This window comes from Macaca fascicularis, chromosome 13, assembly GCF_037993035.2.
Source record: "Macaca fascicularis isolate 582-1 chromosome 13, T2T-MFA8v1.1".
NCBI lineage: Eukaryota > Metazoa > Chordata > Mammalia > Primates > Cercopithecidae > Macaca > Macaca fascicularis.
In genome coordinates this window covers 94,633,261-94,659,515 of record NC_088387.1, presented here as the reverse complement: position 1 = coordinate 94,659,515, position 26,255 = coordinate 94,633,261, and the positions used below count along the sequence as shown (strand labels likewise).

At 42.7% G+C, this 26,255-nt stretch overlaps 2 protein-coding genes across 38 annotated transcripts in view; both read left to right on the top strand.

Moving 5' to 3' along the window:
- SPATA31H1 (SPATA31 subfamily H member 1) overlaps window positions 1–7,755 on the top strand; it is a 42,877-nt gene extending 35,122 nt beyond the window's left edge. Inside the window, exon 6 of the mRNA XM_074012107.1 lies at window positions 117–7,755. Within this exon, the coding sequence (XP_073868208.1) occupies window positions 117–7,561 (7,445 nt within the window). The 3' untranslated portion in view covers window positions 7,562–7,755. The remainder of the gene's footprint in view (window positions 1–116) is intronic.
- Window positions 7,756–8,072: 317 nt separating this feature from the next.
- ZNF512 (zinc finger protein 512) overlaps window positions 8,073–26,255 on the top strand; it is a 39,290-nt gene continuing 21,107 nt past the window's right edge. For 12 of the 37 annotated variants that reach the window (XR_012422544.1, XR_001484385.4, XR_010580523.2 and 9 more), the window contains exons 1-7: window positions 8,073–8,179; window positions 8,698–8,756; window positions 22,222–22,409; window positions 23,757–23,852; window positions 24,144–24,227; window positions 24,866–24,990; window positions 25,537–25,623. Coding sequence is in view for 23 of the 37 variants with exons in the window: in XM_045369575.2 (XP_045225510.1) it covers window positions 8,150–8,179; window positions 8,698–8,756; window positions 22,222–22,409; window positions 23,757–23,852; window positions 24,144–24,227; window positions 24,866–24,990; window positions 25,537–25,623 (669 nt within the window). In the remaining 14 variants the exon portion in view is untranslated. The remainder of the gene's footprint in view (window positions 8,180–8,697; window positions 8,757–22,221; window positions 22,410–23,756; window positions 23,853–24,143; window positions 24,228–24,865; window positions 24,991–25,536; window positions 25,624–26,255) is intronic. The other 25 variants (XR_012422542.1, XR_012422543.1, XM_074012092.1 and 22 more) reach the window with 11 other exon arrangements.

Sequence of the window (26,255 nt, the reverse complement as noted above, 5' to 3'; positions counted from 1 at the left end):
TCAGTGTGTAAATTCTAGTGGGTGCAACCCTGGGTCAAATTTGCGAGGCATGAATTCTTCTGCATCCATTCCAGAGCCACCACTTCCATGTGTAAATTCTACTGGGTGCAGCCCAGGGCCACATTTGCAAAGTATGAATTCTGCATTCATTCCACAGTCACATGCTCAGTGTGTAAATTCTATTGGGTGCAACCCAGAGCCATATTTACAAGGTATGAAATCGCCTGAATTAACTCCAGTTTCAAAACTTCAAGGTATGAATTGTTCTGAATTGAACCCAGGGACAGAAATTCAAAGTAAGACACCTATGATATTCAACCCTATACCACATTTGCAAGGTTTAAAATCTGAATTGACTCCAGGGTCAAAGTTTCTATGTGCAGCACCTATGGAATGTAACCCTGGGCCACAGGTGCAGTATGTGAATTCTTCTGAGTTGAATCCAGGGCTAAAATTACAATGTATAAATTCTAGGGAGTGCAAACTTGAGCCACACTTGCAAGGTGTAAAATCAGGGACAAAATTTCAAGTTATGAAATCTTCTGAGTTGCATCCAGGGCCAGAGCTTCAAGGTATAAAATCTGTTGTGTTCAACTCTGTGCAACATTTACAAGATGTAAAATATGAACTGACTCCAGGGACAAAATTCCAAGATATAACACCAAAAGAGTTCAACTCTGGCCCACAGCTGCAAGGTATGAATTCTTCTGAGTTGAATTCAGAGTCAAAATTTCAATGCATAAATTCTATCAACTTTAATCCAGGGCCACAGATACAAAGCATGAAACCCTCTGAACTGAACCCTGGGTCAGAATCTCAAAGTACAAAATCTATTCTGTTCAATCCTGGACCACACTTGCAAGGTAAGAAATCTTCTGAGTTAACTCCAGGAACTAAGTTTCAAGGAGTCCAATTTTTGGAGAAGCACCTTGGCTCACAGCAAGTTGTACAACCTGTGTTCACTTTGGGTCCTCAGAAAAATGGTATGAAATCCGTGGTATTTTTACCAGAGCCACTGCTTAACGATGTAAAGTCCATGGAGATAAATAAACAGCCATTGCTTTATGATGCAAATTCTGCAAAAATGATTTCAGCCTCTGAGCTGCCGGACATAAAATATGAGGTATTTACATTAGAGCCATGTTTTCAAAAAGTGACATCTGTGGAGTTAAAACCAGAACCGTATCCTCAAGGTATGAATTCTGAGGAGTTGCATTCACACCTCAGGCAGCATAGTATGAGATCTGTGGTATTTGTACCAGAGCCATGTTCTCAAGATGTGAAATCTGTGAAGTCAACTCTATGGCCACAACCTCAAAGTGTAAATTCTTCAGGGTTGACATCATGCTTTGGGTCACAATGTGTTAAATCTGCGGCCTTTGCATCAGAGCCATGTTCTCAAGATGTAAAACCTATGGAGCTGACACCAGGGGCCCAACAGCAAGGTATAAATTATCAAGAGTTGACTTCAGGATGGCAAGATGATGAATCAATGATGTTGGCACCAGAGTCAACTAGGAAGTTCCCATCAGGACCACTGTTGACTAGTGTCAGATTTTCAAATTTGTCTCCAGAATCACAGCAACAAGGTGTGAAATCTTTGGAGTTTACTCTAGAGCCAAAGTCGCAAAGCATAAAACATGTTAAATTATCTTCAGTGTCTCTGCAGGAAGCTATAAAATCTGTGGAATTAGCACCAGAGTCACTGCTTCAAAGAGTGAAATATGGGGAGCAAACTCCAAAAACAAATTATCAAATCATGGAATCCTCTGAAATAATCCCTAGACCAGGGCATCAGTTTACAAAATATGCAGAGATGATCCCACAGCCAATGTATCAAGTCCCTAAATCTGCAAATTTGATTTCAATACCAATTTATCATGCCACAGAATCTTCAGAAATAGTGCAAGGATTGGCACATAAAGGCATAGATACTGTAGAGAAATCTGTGGGGTTGACCCCAAAGATAACAGGTAGAGCCATTGAATCCTTAGGGATGCTGCTGCAGCCAGATCTTCAGGTACCAAAATTTGTTGATCTGACTCCAATGGTAAGGGATCAAGGCTCAAAATTCTTAGGATTAACTCCAGAGAAAAGCTACCAAATCCTAGAAACTATGGAATTGCTCTCTCGGCCACGGGCCCGAGTCAAGGATTTGGGGGAGTTATATATGAAGCCACTGCAGCAAACTGTGGAATATGAAGGGATTACTCCGGAACTCAAGCATTACTTTACAGAAGCTATGAGGTTGACCACTGAGGCAAGGATACATGCAAATGAATTCTTTGGAATGACCCCAAAGCCAACAAGTCAAGCCACTGGATTTGCAGAGAGATCCCCAAGGCTCTGTACTCAAAACTTAGAATGCGTGGAGGCGATCTCTGAGAAAAGACTGCAAAGGGAAGAATCTGTGGTATTGATTCCAAAGTCATTACATCACGTCCCAGATTCTGCTTTAGGGATGACACCTGGGTTAGGACATCGAGTTCCTGAATCTGTGGAGTTGACTTCTGAGTCAGGAGTGCAGGTAGAGAAAACTTTGCATGTAACCCCCAAACCACAGCATCATGTGGTATCTCCAGGGATAATCTTAGGGTTAGGACATCAAGTCCCAGAATCTGTAAATCTGACCTATAAGCAATGGCTACAAAGGGAGGAATCTTTAGAGGTGCCCCTGAAGCAAACAAGTCAAGTTATAGGACATGAAGAATCTGTAGAGCTCACCTCTGAGGCACGGCAGCACAGGGAGGTATCAATGGGGCTAACAAAGTCAAAGAATCAAAGTATGAAATCTCCAAGGACAACCCCAGGACCACTGGGTAGAATTGTAGAATTTATGAGGATTAGTCCAGAGCCACTAGATCAAGTCACAGAATCTGCAAGGACACAGCTTCATGTTGCTCAGTCTGAAGAGGTAATCCTCGTAGATGTCCCAAAAGTTGTTCAATCTGTGAAAGTGACCCCTGGACCACCATTTCAAATTGTAAAGTCTGTGACAATACCAAGGCCAACCCCTCAAATGGTAGAATATATTGAGTTGACTCCAAAACTGCAACATGTGAGACCTTCAGAGCACCACTCAGGGCCATGTTTGCAAGATGTGAAATCTACGAAATTAATCATAAAGCCAAAACACCAGATTTTGGAAACAATGGAGTTGACAGGGTTTCAAATTGTAAAAACTATGCTAATCCCAGGGCCATCCCTTCAAATCGTAAAATCTGAGGAATTAGCACCAGGACCAATTCCTCAGGTTGTAGAACCAATAGGAGTAGCCCTAGAATCAGGAATTGAAGCAATAAATTGTGTGGATTTACTTCCAAGGCCACATCTTCAAGAACTTATAGTACCTGCAGAATTAACTCCAAGGCCACGTATTCAAGTGAAATCTGAAGAATTAACCTCACCGCAAACATCTCCATTTGAGAAACATACGATATTGACTCATAAACAAGGGCTTCAGGCTGTGAAATCTACAGTGATAAAAACGGAGCCTCCTAAAGTTATGGAAACTAAGGATTTGAATCTAGGACAGGTGTGTCAGAATAGGGACTGTGAGAAGTTAACATCAGAAGAGTTACAAGCAGGGACTGACTTCTCTAGGTTCCTACAAAGCTCTTCAACCACACTCATTTCAAGCTCTGTCAGAACAGCATCTGAATTAGGAGGACTTTGGGATTCTGGGATACAGGAAGTATACAGAGCTTTGGATATAAAAAACCCTGGGACAGATATTTTGCAGCCTGAAGAGACCTATATAGACCCTACTATGATACAATCTTTAATTCTTCCCTTGGCCCTTCATAATCAAAGCTCTGATAAGACAGCTAACACTGTGGAAAACCCATGTCCTGAGATTCCAGGAGTGGATGTCATATCTAAAGAGACAACTAAGAGGAAGCAAATGGAGGAGCTAGAGAACTCACTTCAGAGACATCTACTACAAAGCTGGAGATCACTATCTAGGACATTCCGGGCAGAATCAGGGGTTCAAAAAGGTCTCATCAAGTCTTTCCTGGGTAGACAACACAATGTCTGGGAGAGTCATGCCTGGAGGCAGCGACTACCAAGAAAATATCTCTCCACTATGCTAATGCTGGGTAATATTTTAGGGACCACTATGGAAAGGAAACTTTGTTCTCAAACATCTTTAGCAGAAAGAGCCACTGCAGATACCTGTCAATCTATTCAGAATTTATTTGGGATTCCAGCTGAACTGATGGAAGCTTCTCAGAGCCTGCCAGAGAAGGGTCCAGTTACTATTTCTCAGCCTTCCGTGGTCAAAAACTACATTCAGAGACATACTTTTTATCATGGTCATAAGAAAAGAATGGCCTTAAGGATATGGACACGTGGCTCCACATCTTCCATAATACAGCAATATTCTGGGACTAGAGTGGGAATAAAAAAGACAAATTTAAGGTTCAGTGGTATATCCCAAGAAGTCATTCAGCATATGCCTGTCTCATGTGCAGGGGGCCAGCTTCCTGTCCTGGTAAAGTCAGAGTCTTCCCTCAGCATATTTTATGATAGAGAAGATCTTGTTCCAATGGAAGAAAGTGAGGACTCACAGAGTGATTCCCGGACAAGGATTTCTGAGTCCCAACACTCCCTCAAGCCAAATTATCTTTCACAGGCTAAGACTGACTTCTCAGAACAGTTCCAGCTGCTACAAGATCTGCAGCTAAAAATAGCAGCAAAACTCTTAAGGAGCCAAATACCCCCTGATGTGCCTCCACCTCTAGCTTCAGGTCTAGTCCTAAAATACCCTATCTGCCTACAGTGTGGTCGATGTTCAGGACTTAACTGCCATCATAAATTACAGACCACTTCGGGGCCTTATCTTCTTATCTATCCACAGCTCCATCTTGTACGCACTTCTGAAGGCCATGGTGAGATTCGGTTGCATCTTGGCTTTAGGCTGCGAATTGAGAAAAGACCCCAAATCTCAAAGTATCGTGAAAGAGATAGACCCATCATACGGAGAAGCCCTATATCACCATCACGAAGGAAAGCTAAAATCTATACTCAAGCTTCCAAGAGTCCTGCTTCCACAATAGATTTGCAGTCTGGGCCTTCCCAGTCCCCTGCTCCTGTACAATTCTACATCAGGCGAGGACAACGCAGCAGCCCTGACCTAGTAGAAAAGACAAAAATTAGAGCACCTGGGCACTATGAATTCACTCAAGTTCACAACCTACCAGAGAGTGACTCTGAAAGCACTCAGAATGAAAAACGGGCTAAAGTGAGAACCAAAAAGACCTCTGATTCAAAATATCCAATGAAGAGAATCACCCAGGGACTTAGAAAACACAGAAAGTTCTACAAAAACAGCAGAACCACAATAGAGAGTCCCTCTAGGGAATTACCAGCCTATTTAAGAAGGAAGAGGATTGGAGCAACTCAGACAAGTACTGCCTCTTTAAAAAGACAACCTAAGAAACCTTCCCAGCCCAAGTTCATGCAACTGCTTTTTCAGAGCCTAAAGCGGGCATTCCAAACAGCACACAGAGTTATAGCTTTTGTTGGGCGGAAGCCTGTGGACAGGACAAGGCCAGACAATTTGTGGGGAAGCAAAAACTATTATCCAAAACAAAACACCAGGGACTATTGCTTACCAAGCAGTATCAAAAGAGACAAGAGGTCAGCTGACAAGCTAACACCAGCAGGCTCAACCATTAAGCAGGAGGACATATTGTGGGGAGGAACGGGCCAGTGCAGATCAGCTCAACAGCAAAGAAGAGCTCACTCTTTCCAACCCAGACCTCTTCGACTGCCCAAGCCTACAGATTCCCAAAGTGGTATTGCTTTCCAAACTGCCTCAGTGGGGCAGCCTCTGGGAAGTGTTCAAAAGGACAGTAGTAGCAGATCAAAGAAAAACTTCTATAGAAATGAAACCTCAAGCCAGGAGTCTAAGAACTTGTCCACACCAGGAACCAGAGTTCAGGCCCGAGGAAGAATCCTACCTGGTTCCCCTGTGAAGAGAACCTGGCACCGACACCTTAAAGAGAAACTCACACACAAGGAGCACAACCACCCCAGCTTCTATAAGGAGAGAACCCCACGCAGTCCTTCCGAGAGAACCCGTCATAACCCCTCTTGGAGAAACCATCGCAGTCCCTCTGAGAGAAGCCAACGCAGTCCCTCGGAGAGAAGACATCACAGTCCCTCGGAGAGAAGACAACATAGTCCCTCTCAGAGGAGCCACCGTAGTCCCTCTCGGAAAAACCATTCCAGTCCCTCTGAGAGAAGCCGTCGCAGTCTCTCTTGGAGGAATCACTGCAGTCCCTCAGAGAGGAGCTGTCACAGTCTCTCTGAAAGGGGCCCTCACAGTCCCTCTCAGAGGAGCCATCGCAGTCCCTCTCAGAGAAGACATCACAGTCCCTCTGAGAGAAGCCATCGCAGTCCCTCTCAGAGGAATCATCGTGGTCCCTCTCAGAGAAGGTATCATAGTCCCTCAGAAAGAAGCCGTAGCAGTCCCTCTGAGAGAAGACATCGCAGTCCCTCTGAGAGAAGATATCGCAGTCCCTCTCAGAGGAGCCACAGCAGTCCCTCTGAGAGAAGACATCGCAGTCCCTCTGAGAGAAGACATCACAGTCCCTCTGAGAGAAGACATCGCAGTCCCTCTGAGAGAAGACATCACAGTCCCTCTGAGAGAAGATATCGCAGTCCCTCTCAGAGGAGCCACAGCAGTCCCTCTGAGAGAAGACAACACAGTCCCTCTCAGAGAAGACATTGCAGTCCCTCTCAGAGGAGCCATCGCAGTCCCTCTCAGAGAAGATATCATAGTCCCTCAGAAAGAAGCCGTAGCAGTCCCTCTGAGAGAAGACATCGCAGTCCCTCTGAGAGAAGACATCGCAGTCCCTCTCAGAGGAGCCATCGCAGTCCCTCTCAGAGAAGACATCGCAGTCCCTCAGAGAGAAGCCATCGCAGTCCCTCTCAGAGAAGCCATCGCAGTCCCTATGAGAGAAGACATCACAGTCCCTCTGAGAGAAGACATCACAGTCCCTTGGAGAGGAGCCGTCACAGTCTCTCTGAGAGGAGCCATCGCAGTCTCTCGGAGAGGAGCCATCGCAGTCCCTCTGAGAGGAGATCTCACAGGTCCTTTGAGAGGAGCCATCGTAGGATTTCTGAGAGAAGTCACAGTCCCTCAGAGAAGAGCCCCCTCAGTCCCTTGGAAAGAAGCCGTTGCAGTCCCTCTGAGAGGAGAGGACACAGTTCCTCTGGGAAAGCCTGTCACAGTCCCTCTGAGAGAAGCCATCACAGTCCCTCTGGGATGAGGCAAGGGAGGCCCTCTGAGAGGAGCCATCGCCGTTCCTGTGAGAGAACCCGTCACAGTCCCTCTGAGATGAGGCCAGGGAGGCCCTCTGGGAGGAACCATCGCAGTCCCTCTGAGAGGAGCCGACGCAGTCCCCTTAAGGAGGGACTCAAGTACAGTTCCCCTGGGGAGAGGCCCAGCCATAGTTTGTCTAGAGATTTCAAGAATCAGACAAGTCTCCTCGGCACCACACATAAAAATCCCAAAGCAGGACAAGTGTGGAGGCCTGAAGCTACTCGATGAGGCGGGGCCCGCCCCTATTATTCATTGTCCTAAGTCTTCATCGTGCTGCCCTTTCCAGGCTTCTTTCCTGCTCAGCCACTGCCTCCAATTCCTGCGCCCCCAGCGTGGAAAGGCTTCCATGTCTCTCTACCGGGGGGAGGCGTGTGAGAATGGGTCTGTAATTTCTCTAAGATCAATAAAGGGGCAGTACATGATCTCCCTGTGCATCTGGACTGAGACCACTGGGCGGGTGGGTGGGGAAAGCAGGCTGGAAGGACACGAGGAGTTGTGCAAAGGTTCGGAATGAGAGCCAGGGGTTTTGAGGCCCGGTCGAGGCTCCAAGCTCCGCCCCTTCGCTCCAGATCCCACCCATAAGTTCCCGGGTCCGCGTCGCAATCCCAGTGGGGCGGGGTCTCAGAGGAATCGGAGGGTGACTCGTCACGTGACTCGCTCCGGCCGCAGCCCCCTCGGAAGCTGCTAGGCGGAAGTAGAAGTTCAGAAGAGGGCTAGGCGGAGCCGAACCCACATCCGGGAGAGGCGAGGAGAGCGGAAGTGGCGTTGGTCTGGCCGGAGCCCTTGGGTGAAATTGTTAGGCGTGGAGAGGGAGTGATGTCTTCCAGACTCGGTGCTGTACCCGCCGTGAGTTTCTTGGTTTGACCGTTATGCTTTAGAGGTAGCGCTGTCGAGCCCGGAACATGCGGTCCCTCGCTTTTGTCCCATGCTCAGAGTTGGTTTTATCAGAGGCCATCGTAGGCCCCACCCTTCTAGATCAGATCACCTGTCCCCTTTTTCTTTACCCACGTTCTGCTGCCTGTACCCTACCTCCTTGAATTTAATTCCTCGCCACATTGCCATTAGTTTCTATTCCTTTTACATCCCCAATGTCTCTCATATCCGTTGTCTTTTCTTTTGGCCTCCCTTTTAGAGCCTGGGACAGGGCTTTGAGAATGGGGGAAGACGAAGGCTCTGGTATTGTTACCCGCCTTTGCACTGCTGGAAGATAGGACAGCATATTTTTCCTAAAAGGTGTTGCCTTCTTGTGTTTGAGGTGGTTGCCCCGGGAGAGCTTCATTTCTTCTGGGCATAGGGGAATTCGACTTTTTGTGGTCGAGGTTCAGAGGTCCCTAGCACTCACTCGTGTGCTTGTGATTTGCTAGACTTCGGGACCCACAACCTTTAAGCAGCAGAGGAGCACGAGGATCGTGGGAGCTAAGAAGTAAGTGAGGTTTTCTAAGGTCCTTTTATGATTGTGTCGCCAGCGCTGTCCAGTAGAACTTCTTCCTGTGATGAAAATGTTCTGTATCTGCATTGTCCAGTATCATAGCCACTAACCCTGTGTGGATTTTGAGTAGTTGAAATGTGGCTAGTGCAAATGAGGGACTGAATTTTAAATTTTATTTGCTAAGTAAGTTAGGTTTCTAAGGGTCTTGTGTGATTTTGTGGCCAGCGCTGTCCAGTAGAACTTCTTGTGACGAAAATGTTCTGTATCTTCACTGTCTAGTATCATAACTACTAGCCCTGTACAGCTTTTGAGCGCTTGAAATGTGGCTAGTGCGACTGAGGGGTTGAATTTTAAATTTTATTTAATTTTAACTAACTTTAAATAGCCACCTGTAGCTAGTGGCTATCGGATTGGACAGTGTAGGTCTAAGTCTGGTGTGTGGGAGAAAAACCTAGCTTGCATAAAAAGAGTACAAATTATAATAAAAATGGAACCAGTGACTCAGTGGTAATTCCGTATATCTCCAGACATCAATTTCGTGCACATAAATACAGTGATGAACTTGGGATGGATGATTTAAAAAAATGGCCGTAAGAAATCCTTGTATTTTTAAACTACTTGGCTGTAAGACTGGTTTGTTATTTAGTACCCTGAAGGTGCTTAGTTTTTCCATGGTTAATACAAAAGAAAACATTCTTGTTAACTAGACATTAAATGGATTCATTCATTCAGGTGACATTTACTACATGTTTGCTGTGTGCCAGTTCTGTAGTAGGTTAGGTATACAGGCATGAAAAACAACTAGCAGTCTAGAAGGGGAGATAGGCAAGTAGATCAACACAGTTCATTGTAATAAGTAAATATTTTTAAATGGGAATTTAATTTAGCCTTTGGGGAAAGGGAGTGATAGTTTGGAAGGGAAGGATTATCAGAGCAGGTCACTCCTAAGTAGAAACCTGAAAGTTGAATCATACAGTTAGTGAGAAGGAGAAAGGTTTTTCAGAACAGAGAACAGTATGTGAACGTGTGGAAAAAGTTAATGGGATAGTAAGTAGTTCTGTGTGGGATGGAGGATGAGGGATTGCAGGGAGAGCATTTAGAGAGGTTAGTAGGGGCTAGACCATGAAGGACCTGTTATGGCATACTAAAGTGTTTGGATTTTATCCTGGAAGAGATAATGAGGGAATGACATAGCCAGATAATTGGTCTTAGGCCACTCTGGCAGCATTATGAGGGATGGATTTGGAAGGGTACTGGGAAACTGGTTCAGAGGTTATTATGATAGCCTAACAGATTAATAAAGAACATGCAGCCTGTGGTGGGAACAATAAATAGGGAATACATAGGGAACAACGTATAGGGAGCGTACAGGTTGTGATGATAAGTGAGTAAGAGAAGGAAGATAGGATGTCTATGGGTTTCTGGCTTTGGCCATCAGGTGAATTTTGGTGTAATTCACAGAACTAGGAATTTCTGAATGAGGAGCAACATTTGGAACAAAATCAAATAGGTTTGGACCTCAGATGAACGGCTGGTCTGAAATACAGAGTTGGGAATCATCAGCTGTAAAAAATAATTGGAAACATGATGTTTTCCTCCACAAGCTGAGAGTTTTAATGGGCTCTTCTAGTTAAAGTGGTTAGAGCGATGTTTCTCAGTATGAACCTTGGTCACCTAGAGATAATTGTTAAAAAATAAGATTATTAAGTCCCTATGCATTAACCAGATTTGGAATCATTGGGTTTAGGGCGTGGAAATCTTTATTTTTAACTAGCTTCCTACGAGATTGTGGCATTTGAGAGTCAATGGTGAGAAGTGAGACCAGAGAAGAGTAGAGCATGGAGAACACCGGCTTTTAAAGACTGGGTAGAATTAAATAAGTTTACAAAGAATAACAAGATGAACTAAAGTACTCTTCTAATGAAATCTAAACATATGCATGTAGAAGAATGAGCTAGGGATGGCCGGGCGCGGTGGCTCAAGCCTGTAATCCCAGCACTTTGGGAGGCCGAGACGGGCGGATCACAAGGTCAGGAGATCGAGACCATCCTGGCTAACCCGGTGAAACCCCGTCTCTACTAAAAAATACAAAAAACTAGCCGGGCGAGGTGGCGGGCGCCTGTAGTCCCAGCTACTGGGGAGGCTGAGGCAGGAGAATGGCGTAAACCCGGGAGGCGGAGCTTGCAGTGAGCTGAGATCCGGCCACTGCACTCCAGCCTGGGCGACAGAGCGAGACTCCGTCTCAAAAAAAAAAAAAAAAAAAAAAAAAAAGAAGAATGAGCTAGGGGCTTTTAAAATTTTTTGCTAGATCAGAAAGGAGTTGAAAATAGGCTAAACTTTTTATGTTTGTGATCAGAAGCTGAGAGTTGCCACACTGGTGACAACAAATTATAAAATAAATACAATTATGGTAGTCATTGTATCGCAACAAAACTTTTTCTTGTTATATGTATGGAAAGGGAAGTTTGAGCTTAATCTGGTTTTTTACAAATAATCAAATGTCCTGGGGTTGATGGGTAGATACTGTAAAATACTTGAAAATTGTTTTTGTTGAGTCCTTTAAAAATAAAACACGAGACCTGGAGGAGGGATTCCCTAACCACGTTGACTTAATCTCCAAGAGTCAATTATGATGATCATATGAACTATTGCCTTTTCAGTATGCTTTTGCTTATTCATAAGAAGGTATATGGGTACTGTATTTCTGAGTCCTACACTGATAGTAAGAAATTCCTACATGGAGAGTTTCCTAAGAGTTGTTATATGGGACTTGGCTCTTAATGGTCCGTTGGTACCATCAGGTCTTTTTGTTGTTGTTGTTGGAGATGAAGTCTTGCTCTCCTAGGCTAGAGTGCAGTGGCATGATCTCGGCTCACCACAACCTCCGCCTCCTGGGTTCAAGCAATTCTCCTGCCTTGGCCTCCCGAGTAGGTGGGATTACAGGCACACACCACCGTGCCCAGCTAAGTTTTTGTATTTTAGTAGAGACGGGTTTCACCGTGTTGCCCAGGCTGGTCTTGAACTCCTGAGCTCAGGCAGTTCGCCCACCTTGGCCTCCCAAAGTGCTAGGATTGCAGGCATGAACCACTGCGCCTGCCCCATCAAGTCTTTCTAGCATTGTTTGGGATAGTAGGTTTTGGCCTTAGAGGGCTGCCAATCCATTAAAATTTAAAAATATCTTTATTGAGGTGTAATTAGAGTACAATAGACTGCACATATTTAAAGCGTACACCATGGTCAGCTTTGACCTATGTCTGTACCCATGAAACCATTGCCACAATCAAGATAATAAACGTTTTCATCTCTCTCAAAAGTTTGTTCATGTCTTTTTGCCATTCTTCCTCCACTCCTGTCCACAGGCACCACTGTACAGTGGTTTGCATATTCTAGAATTTTATATAAGTGAAGTCACACAGTATGTTCTCACTTTTTTCATGATTTCTTTCACTCAGAATAATGATTTTAAGATGAAAAATAGTTTTTATTGCTGAGTAGAATTCCATTATGGATACCATAATTTGTTTAGCCATCTACCTTGATGGACATTTGAGTTATTTTCAGTTTTAGGGGGTCAAACAATAAGGCTGCTGTGAACATTCATGTACAAGTCTTGTGTGGACAAATGCTTTCATTTCTTTGGATAAATATCTAAGGTAGTATTTACCATCATAGGTTAGTTGATTCATATGGCAGGAGTATGTTTAGCTTTTTAAGAAACTACCTGCTTTCCAAAGTGGTATTATTTTGCATTCCTACCAGCAATGTGTGAGAGTCAGTCTTTTCAATTTTAGCTAATTTAATGGGTGTATAGTGGTGTCTCACTGTGGGTTTAATTCGTGGGTTTTTGTGTTTTGTTTTTGTTTTTTTTTTGAAACAGGGTCTCCCTCTGTCACCCAGCCTGGAGTGCAGTGGCCCGATCTCGGCTCACTGAAGCCTTTGCCTCCTGGGTTCAATTGATTCTCCTGACTTAGCTTCCTGAGTAGCTTGGGATTACAGGTGTTCACTACCGTGCCTGACTAATTTTGGTATTTTTAGTAGAGATGAGATTTCACCATGTTGGCCGGGCTGGTCTTGAACTCCTGACCTCAAGTGCTCTGCCCGCCTTGGCCTGCCAAAGTGCTGGGGTTACAGGGTTGAGCCACCGCACCTGGCCTAATTTGTGGTTTTTAATTCATCATATATGAATAATAATGTTGAGCATCTGTTCGTATTCTTTTAAAAAAAGGTTTTTTTGCATCTGTTCATATTCTTTTTTATTTTTTATTTTTTTGAGACAGAGTTTCGCTCTTGTTGCCCAGGCTGGAGTGCAATGGTACGATCTTGGCTCACCGCAACCTCCGCCTCTCCGGTTCAAGCGATTCTTCTGCCTCAGCCTCCTGAGTAGCTGGGATTACAGGCATGCACCATCACACCCGGCTAATTTTGTGTTTTTAGTAGAGACAGGGTTTCTCCATGTTGGTCAGGCTGGTCTCGAACTCCCGACCTCAGGTGATCTGCCCACCTTTGCCTCCCAAAGTGGTGGGGTTAACGATGTGAGCCACCGTGCCCGGCCTTCATCTGTTCGTGTTCTTATTGGCCATTTGTGTATCTTTTGTAAAGTGTCAGTTTACATTTTTGTCCCTTAAAAAAAGTGGTTTATCTTACTGGATTGTGGTATTTAAAAAAAATCTGTCCTGAATACAACTCCTTTGTCTATTATATTTCCTTACAGTCTGGTTTGTTTTTCATTTTCTTAATGATGTCTTTTGAAGAGCAAAAGGTTTAAGTTTATCATTTTTTCTTACGTTTCATGCTTTTCTGTATCCTATTTAAGAAACCTTTGCCTCCCTGGAGGTTGTAGCGAGTCGAGGTGGTGCCACTGCACTCCAGCCTGGGCAACAGAGCGAGATTCCGTCTTAAGAAATGATAGTAATTAAAAAGGAACTTTTGCCTCCCTAATTGCAAAGATTTTCTCTGGTCTTTTCTTCTAGAAGTTTTATAGGTTTTATATTTAGGTCTGTGACTCATTTAGAGTTAATTTCTGTGAATGTTATATGGTAAGGGTCAGTGTTGGCTTTTTTTTCTATTTGTATACCCAGTTGTTGGAAAGAGTTTTCTTTCTCTACTGAATTGCCTTGGCACCTTTATCAAACTTCACTTGGACATGTATATGTGTAGGTCTGTTTCTGGACTCTCCTTATTCTGTTCTGTTGGTGTTTATTTAGACTCTTGAAATCAGTAAGTCCTCTAACTTTAGTGTTCTTTTTCAAAATTGTTTTGGTTATTCTCAGTTCTTTGCGTTTTTATAAAAAGTATAGAATTGGGTTGCCAATATCTATTGAAAGAAGCTTGCTGAGTATTGATTGGTATTATATTAAATCTATAGATTCCTTTGGGGAAAATTGCTATTTTAACAATATTGAGTTTTCTGATTTATGAACATGCTATATTTTCCCCTTTATTTAAGTCTTCTTAATTACTCTCAGCAATGTGTTGTAGTTTCATTGTAAAAGTCTTGAACATCTTTTGTTAGGTTTGTTCCCAGGTATATTATCTTATTCTGATGTAATTGTAAATGGTATTATTTTTATAATGTCATTTTCTAGTTGATTGTTGCTAGTGTATAAGTACTCAGTTGACTTTGTATGCTATCCTTGTATCCTGACACTTTATAAATTAATTTATTAGTTCTAGTAATTGTTTTGTAGATTCCTTGGGATTTATTTTGTAAGCAATCATATAATCTGCAAGTAGGGACAGTTTTGCTTTTTTCCTTTTGATCTTGTTTTAAACTATTGCAATGGCATTCAGCAGTGAAACTACGTGGGCCTGGAGTTTTCACTTTGGGAAGGATTTCATAAATTCAGTTTATTTAATAGATACAGGGCTACTTAGATTTCCAGTTTCTTCTTGTGTCAGTTTTGGTAAGTAGTATTTTTAAAGAAATTTGTTCATTGTAATTTTTCCATAGATTAGCATGAAGTTATTCAAAGTATATTATTACTTAATGTCTACATAATCTGCGATAACCCCTCTTTCATTTCTGACACTGGTTATTTGTAGTATCTTTTTTTGTTGATCAGTCTAGCTACAGGGTTGTCAATTTTGTGATCATTTCAAAGAACCACATTTCCCCTGTTGTCTGTTTTCTAGTTCATGGGTTTCTTTTCTTACCTTTTCTTTGGTTTACTTTGCTTTTCCTTTTAAGGTATCTTAAGGTGAAATCTTAAGTCATTGATTTTAGATCTTTTCTAGAATAAGCATTTAGAGCTTTAAGTTTCTTTCTAAGTATTGTTTTAGTTGCATCCTACAAATGTTGATATGCATATTTTTGTTGTTTTTCCAGTGTAAAATATTTTCAAATTTCATTTGTGATTTCATTTTGGACCTATGAATTATTTAGAAGTAGATCATTTAATTTGCAGATATTTGGATTTTTTGTGTTTTTTGTTTTTAGATATCTTCCTATTGATTCCTAAGTTGATACCAATGTGGTCAGAGAATACACTGTGTAATTCTCATCCTTTTAATAAAAGTTAAAGTTGATGGCCCAGCGTAAGATCTAGCTTAATGAATGCACAATGTGCATTTGAAAAGAATATATATCCTGCAGTTGTTAGATGTAGTGTTGTGTAAATGTTAACTAGAGCAAGGTGGCTAATAGTGCAGTTCAGATAATTTTCATCTTTCACTGAATTTTTGTCTAGTATCAATTGCTGAAAGGGGGAGGTCTTAAATTTTCTGCTAGGATTGTGGAATTGTCTATTTTTCCCTGTAATTCTGTCAGTTTTCGCTTTGTGTACTTTGAGGCTCTATTATTAGGCACATACGGTGGGTAATTATGTCTTCCCAATGATTTGACACTTTTGTCATTATGAAGTGTCTCTTTTTATCTCTGGCAGTACTCTTTGTCTTGAAGTCTGTTTTATCTGATATTAAAATAGTCATTCCAGCCTTATGTTTGCTGATTGTATGATACAATTTTTTTCATCCGTTTACTTTCAATCTATAGATGTCTTTATATTTTAGAGTGTGCTTCTTGTAGGTAGCATGTAGTAGGGTATCACTTTTTAATTTACTCTGTCAATTGCTGACTTTTAACTGGAGTGTTTAGACTGTAAACATTTAAATTAATTATTGATATGGTTGGATAGTCTACCCTTTTATTTTTTGTTCTCTGTTTATCTCTTGTTTTTTGTTCCTGAGTTTCTTCTTTTGGATTATTTGAATGCTGCGTGTCTGCCCCTCCTCTTGTATTTTTAAGAGACAGTGTCTTGCTCTGTTGCCCAGGCTGGAGTTGGTGGCACATTCATTGCTTACTGGGCTCAAGTGATCCTCCCACCTCAGCCTCCCAAGTAGCTGACATTACAGAGGAGTGAGCCATCTACCCCAGCCTGTTTACCGTTTCTTTTTTTTTTTTTTTTTTTTTGTTGAGACAGAGTCTCGCTTTGTTGCCCAGACTGGAGTGCAGTGGCCGGATCTCAGCTCACTGCAAGCTCCGCCTCCCGGGTTCACACCATTCTCCTGCCTCAGCCTCCCGAGTAGCTGGGACTACAGACGCCCGCCACCTCGCCCGGCTAGGTTTTTGTATTTTTTAGTAGAGACGGGGTTTCACCGTGTTAGCCAGGATGGTCTCGATCTCCTGACCTTGTGATCCGCCCGTCTCGGCCTCCCAAAGTGCTGGGATTACAGGCTTGAGCCACCGTGCCCGGCCTGTTTACCATTTCTATTACTCTTTCTTCATTCTTAAAAATCCAATTTTCTCTCTCTCATTATTTTTCTTCAGCTGGAATCATTTGTTTTAGCATTTCTTATGGAGCAGGCCTGCTTACAACGAATTCTCTTAGTTTTATTTCTGAGGACATTTTCACTGAATATAGAATTCTGAATTCACAAATTTTTTCTCTCAAGATTTTAAAGATGTTTCTTTTTCCTTTTCTTTTTTCTTTTTGGAGACAGGGTCTCACTCTGTTGCCACGGCTGAAGTGCAGTGGCGCAGTGATAGCTCACTGAAGCCTCAAATTCCTCAGCTCAAGGGATCCTCCCACTTTAGCCTCCTGAGTAGCTGGGACTATAGTTGCATGGCACCACACCTGGATAATTGCTTTAAATTTTGTTTATTTTTATTTTTTTGTGGGTACATAGTAAGGATATATATTTATGTGGTACATGAGATATTTTGATACAGGCATACAATGTGAAATCACATCATGGGGAATGGGATATCCATCCCCTCAAGCATTTATCCTTTGTGTTATAGACAGTCCAGTTACACTCTTTTACTTATTTTAAAATGTACAATTAAGTTCTTAAAATTATTATTATTTTTTGAGACGGAGTCTCACTCTGTCACCAGGCTGGAGCACAGTGGCGTATCTCGGCTCACTGCAACCTCTGCCTCCCAGGTGCAAGCATTTCTCCTGTCCCAGCCTTCCAAGTAGCTGGGACTACAGGCACACGCCACCATGCCCAGCTAATTTTTGTATTTTTAGTAGAGACGGGGTTTCACTATGTTGGCCAGGATGGTCTTGATCTCTTGACCGTGTGATCCGCCTGCCTCGGCCTCCCAAAGTTCTGGGATTACAGGCATGAGCCACCACGTCCAGCCTTAAAATTATTTTTTGTAGAGACAAGGTCTTGCTATGTTGCCTAAGCTGGTCTTGAACTCGTGGGCTCAAACAGTCTCCCTGCCTTGGCCTCCCAAAGTGCTGGGATTACAAGTGTGAGCCATTACACTGGTCCGATTTTAAAGATACTCTACTGTCTTCTGGCATTCTTGGTTTCTGTTGAGAAACCCATGGTCATTTAAATCATTTCCTGTAATGTAGTATGTCACTTTTCTGAAGCTTTCTAGTTTAAAACAAAATCTTTGGCTTTGAATAGTTTCTTATTTATTTAAAAAAGTTATTTTGAGACAGGATCTAACTCCCATTGCCCAGGCTGGAGTGCAGTGGTGCAACCTCTGCTCACTGCAGCCTCATCCTCCTGGGCTCAGGTGATTCTCCTACCTCAGCCTGCTGAGTAGCTGGGACTATAGGTGCCCCCCACCACAACTGGCTAATTTTTTGTATTTTTAATAGAGATAGGGTTTTGCCATGTTGCCCAGGCTGGTCTTGAATTCCTGGGCTCAAGGGATCTGCCTGCGTCAGCCTCCTAAAGTGCTGGGATTACAGGCTTGAGCCATTGCACCCAGCTTAGTTTTTTTATTTTTATTTTTAATTTTTTTGTTTTTTTGAGATGGAGTCTCGCTCTGTCACCCAGGGCGGCTGGAGTGCAGTGGCATGATCTCGGCTCACTGCATCCTCTGCTTCCCAGGTTCAAGTGATTCTCCTGTCTCAGCCTCCCAAGTAGCTGGGACTACAGGCACCCACCACCATACCCAGCTAATTTTTGTATTTTAGTAGAGGTGGGGTTTCACCACGTTGGCCAGGCTGGTCTCCAACTCCTGACCTCGAGTGATCTGCCTGCCTTGGCCTCCCAAAGTGCTGGGATTACAGGTGTGAGCCACAACACCTGGCCTAGTTTATTTTTTACTGAAGTAAAGTATACTTATATAATTTATCATGTTTACCTTTTTTTTTTTTTTTGAAACAGAGTTTCGCTTGTTGCCCAGGCTGGAGTACAAATGGCACGATCTTGGCTCACCACAACCTCCGCCTCCCAGGTTCAAGTGTTTCTTCTGCCTCAGCCTACCTAGTAGCTGGGATTACAGCATGTGCCACCATGCCCAGCTAATTTTGTATTTTTAGTAGAGATGGGGTTTCTCCATGTTGGTCAAGCTGGTCTTGAACTCCCGACCTCAGGTGATCCACCTGCCTCGGCCTCCCAAAGTGCTGGGATTATAGGCGTGAGCCACCACGCCCAGCCAATATATTTATATTCTTTTTCTTTTTTTCCTCTTTTCACTCCCCCATCTCTCCTCTCCCCTTCCTGGCTGAATAGTTTCATTAAGATGTGTCTTGGTTGGGTACCGTGGCTCATGCCTGTAATCCCAGCACTTTGGGAGGCTGAGGTAGGAAGATTGCTTGAGCCCAGGAGTTTAAGACCAGCCTGGACAACAAAGTGAGACCCCGTCTCTACACACACACGAAAAAGAGTGAGCTGGGTACCGTGGCACACACTTGTGGTCTCAGCTACTCAGGAGGCTGAGGTTGGAGGATTGTTTAAGCCTGGGAGGTGGAGGCTGTGCTTGAGCCACTACACTTCAGCCTGAGTGACAGAGTGAGACCCTGTCTCAAAAAAAAAAAAAAAGAAAAAAAGTGCTTTGGACCAACCTGGGCAACATAACAAGACCCTGTCTCTATGAAAAAACACAGAATTTAGTGGATATGATGGTGTGCACCTGTGGTCCCAGCTACTCAGGTATGGTGAAGTGGGAGGATCACTTGAGCCAGAGAGGTCCAAGCTGCAGTGAGCCATGTGCCACTGCACTCTGGCCTGTAGAACAGAATGAGACTGTGTTTCAAAACAAAACAAAAAGATATGTCTTAGTATGTTTTTCTCTGAGTTATCCTATTTGGTGTTTGTTGAGCTCCTTGAATCTGTAAATTTATATCTGACCAAATGTGGGGGATTTTCCACCGTTTTTTTTTTTTCAAATGTATTTTTCTGCCTTCGTATCTTTTGCCTCTCCTCTGGGATTACAACTACACTTAAGTTAAAACTGTTGGTATTAGGGTTCTGTGGACTGTTTTTCAATCTTTTTTTCTCTTTGTTCTTCAGACTTTTTTTTTTTTTAATTATTATTTTTTATTTTTTTGAAACGGAGTCTCGCACTATCACCCAGGCTGGAGTGCAGTGGCGCGATCTCTGCTCACTGCAACCTCCACCTCCTAGGTTCAAGCCATTCTCCTGCCTCCTGAGTAGCTGAGGTTACAGGCACCTGCCACCAGGCCCAGCTAATTTTTTTGTATTTTTAGTAGAGACAGGGTTTCACTAGGTTGGTCAGGCTGGTCTCGAACTCCTGACCTTGTGATCTGCCTGCATCGGCCTCCCAAAGTGCTGGGATTACAGGCGGGAGCCACCGTACCTGGTGGAGACTGGGTCATTTCTATTGAACGGTCTTCAAGTTCACGGACTCTTTCCTCTGTCATCTCCATTCTATTACTGAACCTATCTGATGAGTTTGTATTTCAGATACTGTATTTTTCAGTTCTAAGACTTCATTTGGTTCTTTTTTACGGTTTCTTTTTCTGCTGATGATTCCTACCTTTTCCTTCATTTCTTGTGTGTTTTCTTTATAAGAAAGTATTTCTTTTTTATTGAAAGTATTTGATAGTCCCAACATCTGGATCACCTTGGGGTTGGCAGGGTTTGGTCATCTGTTCCTTTGAAAATTGCTCACATTTTCCTGGTTCTTTGTGTGTTGCATAATTGTGGAATTTATCCTCATCATTGTGAATACTTCTTGTGTAGATTTTGGGTCCTATTATAATTCTTCTGGGGAATGTTGCTATTTCTGATTTTAGCAGGCAACCCTGCTTCAGATTCAGGCCAGAACTTCTGTCTTGCTTTTGGAGACATTGGTTAAAATCTCAGTTCTGTTCTTTATGTCTTTGCTATGATGATTTGGGCTGTCCCAAACGTGAATAGCTCAGGGGCTGGTCTGAGACTTCTGCAGGTGTTTCCAATCTTGTTTCAGTTCTCCAGGCTTTTGCTGCTTTGGTTTGGGTCACATTAGAGTTCAAATCTTATTTTGGTTTTCAAAGTCTTTGCTAGGCTGGTACGTATGGATATATGCCACACATTCATGGCTAAGGTTAAGTTGTGACTTGTGTGGATTTATACACTGAATTAAGGGATTATCTTTTTTGCCTGTTTTCTCTCCAGCATTCCCCCCACCCCCAGACCCCCAATTCTGGTCCGCAGGGACCTTTTTTCCTGATTTACCTGGTCAGAAAGAAGGGAGTTTCTAGAATTAAAGCTGCCCATGCTGCTCTGAAAGTGGGGTTCATCCTCATTGCAAATTCATACTTAAGGGAAAAGGACAGAACTGGAAAACTCACCCCATTTGGGTCACTTCTCCCAACTTTGACTCCCCTGCGCAATTTACTTGTTTTTGTTTGCTTTACAGAGTCCAGTGAGCAGGAGGGGTGGGCCTTAGTGGGCTTAGCTGCCCTTCCAGAGCCAGGACTTCTGTGTATTAAATTTGTGTTATTGGACCTCATGTGTGGAGAGCCGAAACTCATTCTTCCCTGTCTGTAACATACTGACATAACCAGTCTCTGTTGTGTTTATTCATCCCCATTTCCATCCCCTCCCTTCTAGAGGAAACTGTATAAACAAGTGTGATGTTTGCCCTTAAATATTTATGACTCCTTTAAAAATAAGCTTTAAAATAAGCTACTTTATGTGTGGATTTGTTTTTAGCTTGCTGAACTGACATTGTGCTAGAGATACTGTTTTGTTTCTTTTTTCATTCAACAGTATCTTTTTTAGTTATGTTCATGTCTCTATGTGTAGAATTGCTTTATTGCTTCTAACAGCAACATAGTATTCCGTAGTAGGCATCTGTCACATTTTACAAGGATGGTCACTGTGTTACTTCCAACTCCCTGCTGTCACAAACAAACCTCTCTATGTGTAATTCTTATTAGCTCTACATCTAAAGTGTTATCTTGAATCTGCCAATTCAAGGTAACTTTTTTCCTTTTGTTTACTCTTTCTCCCATGGTCTGTCTCCATAGAGCAGCCAGAAGGATCTTTCTGAACCGTAAATCTAAAGTAGGCCTCACAGGTATTTAGCTGGAAAAGGGAGGTTCTAGGAGTCCATAGACAACTCTTGGAGAACTGCTGCTCTACTGCATCTTGAGCCACCTAGAAGAGTGTCTGATGCTTTGTAGTTAGAGAGTAATGTTTTTTAACTGTCATACTGACTGGTCTTAGATTTTGGAATTTGGATTCAGCTGTATACCAAAAATCTCTGGCCAGATTAATTCATGCAAGATAGCATCCATCCTTTAGCTGTGGAAGCTAAGTATCATGTTGCCTAAATAAGATAGGGCATCAGGTTTTAGGGAGAATGCTGAGGGAGAAGGAAGATGGGTCAGATTAGGGCCTACAGACTATTCTTTTTCCTTAGAAATACCCTTTAGTTACCATCCCTCTGTCAGAGAAAGAGAGAGGCTGGGACATACCAGGTTACAAATCCAGGGAGTCTTCCGAAGGGTCACAGAACACTTTATTGCTTCACCTACTTTCTTTTCTTAGATAAATCTAGGAAGGATGTCTAGTTGGGCTGCAAAGTGATCATTTGTATGTACTGCTTACTCTTTCTGATTACAATGAAGTGTGATAATAATTGTACATGTTGTGTTAGATCAACTATTGTTATTGTTAGGTGATTACAACTTACATTGTGTTTTTATAGCAGGCTTCTTAGTTTTCTGCACAGGTAACCAACTTGGTTATAATATAAAAGAATGTATAGAAATTTTGCTCCAGACCTTCCTTTGTGGTATATATTTTTATGTTGTATTAGTAGCAGGACCCAGTGCTCCATAAAGGATAATAGTTTCCAGTACACTATCCCTCATGATGACTCTTTAAGTGGTTCATCGTCTGCCTCTTCGTGTGAACCAGTGAGTGATTTTCCAGCATCTTTCCGAAAATCTACCTACTGGATGAAGATGAGAAGGATCAAGCCAGCTGCTACTTCTCATGTCGAAGGTATCAATATCAGTGTTTTAATCTGAAGACAGGTCACTTCCTAAAGTTATAGTTTGAGATTATTGTAAATACCTCTTAAGAGTATTAAATGCCGGCCGGGTGTGGTGGCTTATGCCTGTAATCCCAGTACTTTAGGAGGCTGAGTTAGGCGGATCATGAGGTCAGGAGATCGAGACCATCCTGGCTAACATGGTGAAACCCCGTATCTACTAAAAATACAAAAAATTAGCCGGGCTGGGTGGCGGGCGCCTGTAGTCCCAGCTACTTGGGAGGCTGAGGCAGGAGAATGGGGTAAACCCGGGAGGTGGAGCTTGCAGTGAGCCAAGATTGCACCACTCCACTCCAGCCTGGGCGACAGAGCAAGGCTCCGTCTCAAAAAAAAAAAAAAAAGAGTATTAAATGCCACATATTTGTTTCTCATTCGTGATTTAAAAAAATTTAAGGTGTTAGGCTATTGCATCCTGTCCCATTAGCTTCATGAACTGCTATGTGATAGAGTGAAATTCTGCTAATCTTACTTCTCTAGGTTATACTTAGCATTTGATTTTCTTCTTTGTAGGATTTGAACTTTCTCTTCTTCTTCTTCTCCTTCTCCTTCTTCTTCTTCTTTTTTTTTTTTCTTTTTTTTTTTCTTTGGGACGGAGTTTCACTCTTGTTTCCCAGGCTAGAGTGAAGTGACTCAATCTCAGCTCACCGCACCCTCCGCCTCCTGGGTTCAAGCAATTCTCCTGCCTCAGCCTCCTGAGTAGCTGGAATTACAGGCATGTGCCACCACACGCCTGGCTAATTTTGTATTTTTAGTAGAGATGGGTTTCTCCATGTTCATCAGGCCAGTCTTAAACTCGCAACCTCAGGTAATCCTCCCACTTCGGCCCCCCAGAGTGCTGGGATTACAGATGTGAGCCACGGCGCCCGGCCCCCCTTTTCTTCTAGTTTGATCCTCTGTTGATGATTTAGGGGCTGGTGTAAGGGTTATTCAGGGGAGAATATTCTAGATGGTCACACTCTCAAGAGTCCTTGGTAGCTAGTCCTATCTTGAGCAATTGTTATCCTCTTGTTAGCCTCAAATCAAGATTAAGCAAAACACATTGCTTGAATGCCCGTATTATTCATAAGGAACAATGGATGATTTGGGATAGATAACAATATAAAAAGAAAGAGGGAGTGGGTCAGTTAATGAGAAGTTACACCAACTTCCCTAAAAACGTTATAGACATTTCTCTGAGGCCTGTGTTCACTGACGATCTTTCCCTCTGATGGTCTTGTGAGTGATGTTCTGAACACAGGTCTAGATGTTCATTTACAAAGTGTGCTGAGTTTTTGTTTTGTTTTTGTATGGTACTTCAGGGTCAGGTGGAGTATCAGCCAAGGGAAAAAGGAAACCCAGGCAGGAAGAAGATGAAGACTATCGAGAATTTCCTCAGAAGAAGCATAAGCTTTATGGTAAGGCAGTAACTTTTCTACTTCTTTTTCCCTGGGTGACTGAGCTTTATTCTTTGAGGATAAAGGAAAGAGAAGCCTTAGTTTGAGCCCTTCAGTGACCTCTGAGCCCTTTGAATTGTTTGGGAGGGAATGGCCTCCATCCTGCCTCGTTATACCCTTTCATTCTGTCATGACTTAGGCAGTCAGTCGGTTGAGGGACTGGGAAATAGGGTGTTGAAGAGAAGGAGAGGGTAGAGATTTTGCTATTAGCAAGGGTGATGTGCTGGGCTTCAAGTTTCTGTCTTGTGTCAGGGAGGAAGCAACGGCCTAAAACTCAGCCCAATCCTAAATCCCAGGCCCGTCGTATTCGGAAGGAACCACCAGTTTATGCAGCAGGTATGTTTTCTTTTGGAAGTTTTGTGGGATGTAGTTCTCACATTCTGATTTGTTGTTGGTGTTGTCTGTGAAGGAATGAGGTGCTAAAGCATTTCTTTAAGGAGGCAGTTACTAAGGGCCCGAGTTTGGAGTCAGACAGACTTTTGCTCAAGTTTTGGCTCTTCATTAACTTTGTGACCTGCCTTAATTTGTTTAACTTCCTCTTGCCTCAGTTTCCCTGTCTGTGAATAGGGGTAATAAAGGCAGTCAGAATTGTTGTGAAAATTAAATGGATAAAAACATTTAGCATAGTCTCAGGCACACAAGAAACACTCAGCAGACAGGCTGTGACATTTCGCAGTATCCTATTGTTATATCCTGTGGTGAAAAATGTTGCTGCCTAATTCTTGAAGCCACTGAGCTTTGGAGTGGTTCTCAGGTGGTTTTTATCATGGTGAAATGAGTAGGAGTTTTCAGAAACTATTCACTGTCTAAAAAAATACTACTTTTAGAAGTTATACCCAACAAGAGTCTCTTCATTATAGTCTGCCAGGAAAAGGAAAAACCATTTTATAATACTTTTCCTAAATCGTGGGATTATGCTTTTTGTTTCTGGAGAATACTGCAGATTACAAAGTGTTTCTTTCTCTCCTTTGTAGGCAGTTTGGAGGAGCAATGGTACTTAGAAATCGTTGATAAAGGCAGTGTCTCCTGCCCTACCTGCCAGGCAGTGGGGAGGAAGACCATAGAGGGTTTAAAGAAACACATGGAAAACTGCAAGCAGGTTAGATATTTTGGCGTTTCATAACTGTTACGATATTTTTACCCAAACTTTAGACCTCTTTTGCTGTGTTGGATATGCTGGTTATAATGGATGAAAAGCAGCATTGTATAATAAAGGAAACATAGGCTTTGGATCTGACAGAGTTAGGTTTGAATCTTCTCTTAGCCACATACTAGTGTGACATTTAGCTTTTTATATGTAGACTTCAGTTTCGTTTGTAAAATAGAGAAAAAGTAATAAATACAAAGTAACAAAAACCTTATGTAGTCCATGAGAGGATAAGAAAGAAGTAACACAGGGCTAAGTGCCTAGCCCATTACTTGGCAAATATTGGCATTCAGTTAATGGTAATTCTTATTATTTTATAAGTGAATTGCCTGTATTTTGCCCTTGAAGATATGACACTGAGTTTCTGGGATTTTGAGATACAGTGACTATTGAGTTTGAGAAATAAAGGAGACATAGATGAAAGCATTTTAGTAGGACTTTGTGACATTCTGTTTCTCTGTGGAACAACCTAGCACTGAGCAGTATTTTTCCTTCTAGGAAATGTTTACTTGTCATCATTGTGGGAAACAACTTCGTTCACTGGCAGGGATGAAGTATCACGTCATGGCAAATCATAATAGTCTGGTAAGAGTGTCTTCTGTCTTTTGTGAGTGTTTGAATGTCTTTTTTTTTTTTTTTTTTGAGATGGAGTCTCACTCTGTCGCCCAGACTGGAGTGCAGTGGCACGATCTTGGCTTACTGCAACCTCCACCTCCTGGGTTCAAACTATTGTCCTGCCTCAGCCTCCCAAGTAGCTGGGATTACAGGCATGCGCCACCACACTCGGCTGATTTTGTATTTTTAGTAGAGATGGGGGTTTCTCCATATTGGTCAGGCTGGTCTTGACCTCCCGACCTCAGGTGATCTGCCTGTCTTGGCCTCCCAAAGTGCTGGGATTACAGGTGTGAGCTACCACGTCCAGCAATTTTTTGTGTTTTTAGTAGAGACTGAATTTCACCACGTTGGCCAGGCTGGTCTCGAACTCCTGACCTCAGGTGATCCGCCCTCCTTGGCCTGCCGAAGTGCTGGGATTACAGGCGTGAGCTAATGTGCCCAGCCTGGATGTCTTTTACTTACGTAAGTGTAGATATCTCAGTGCAGATGGCTCTGGGATTTTATAAGGGTGTGAGTAAGAAGAGCCTTTTGATAAAAGAATTAATGCACAACGAAACCTTTGCGTGAATCCATAAATATTTGTGTGTTTAGGTTAGCTCCAA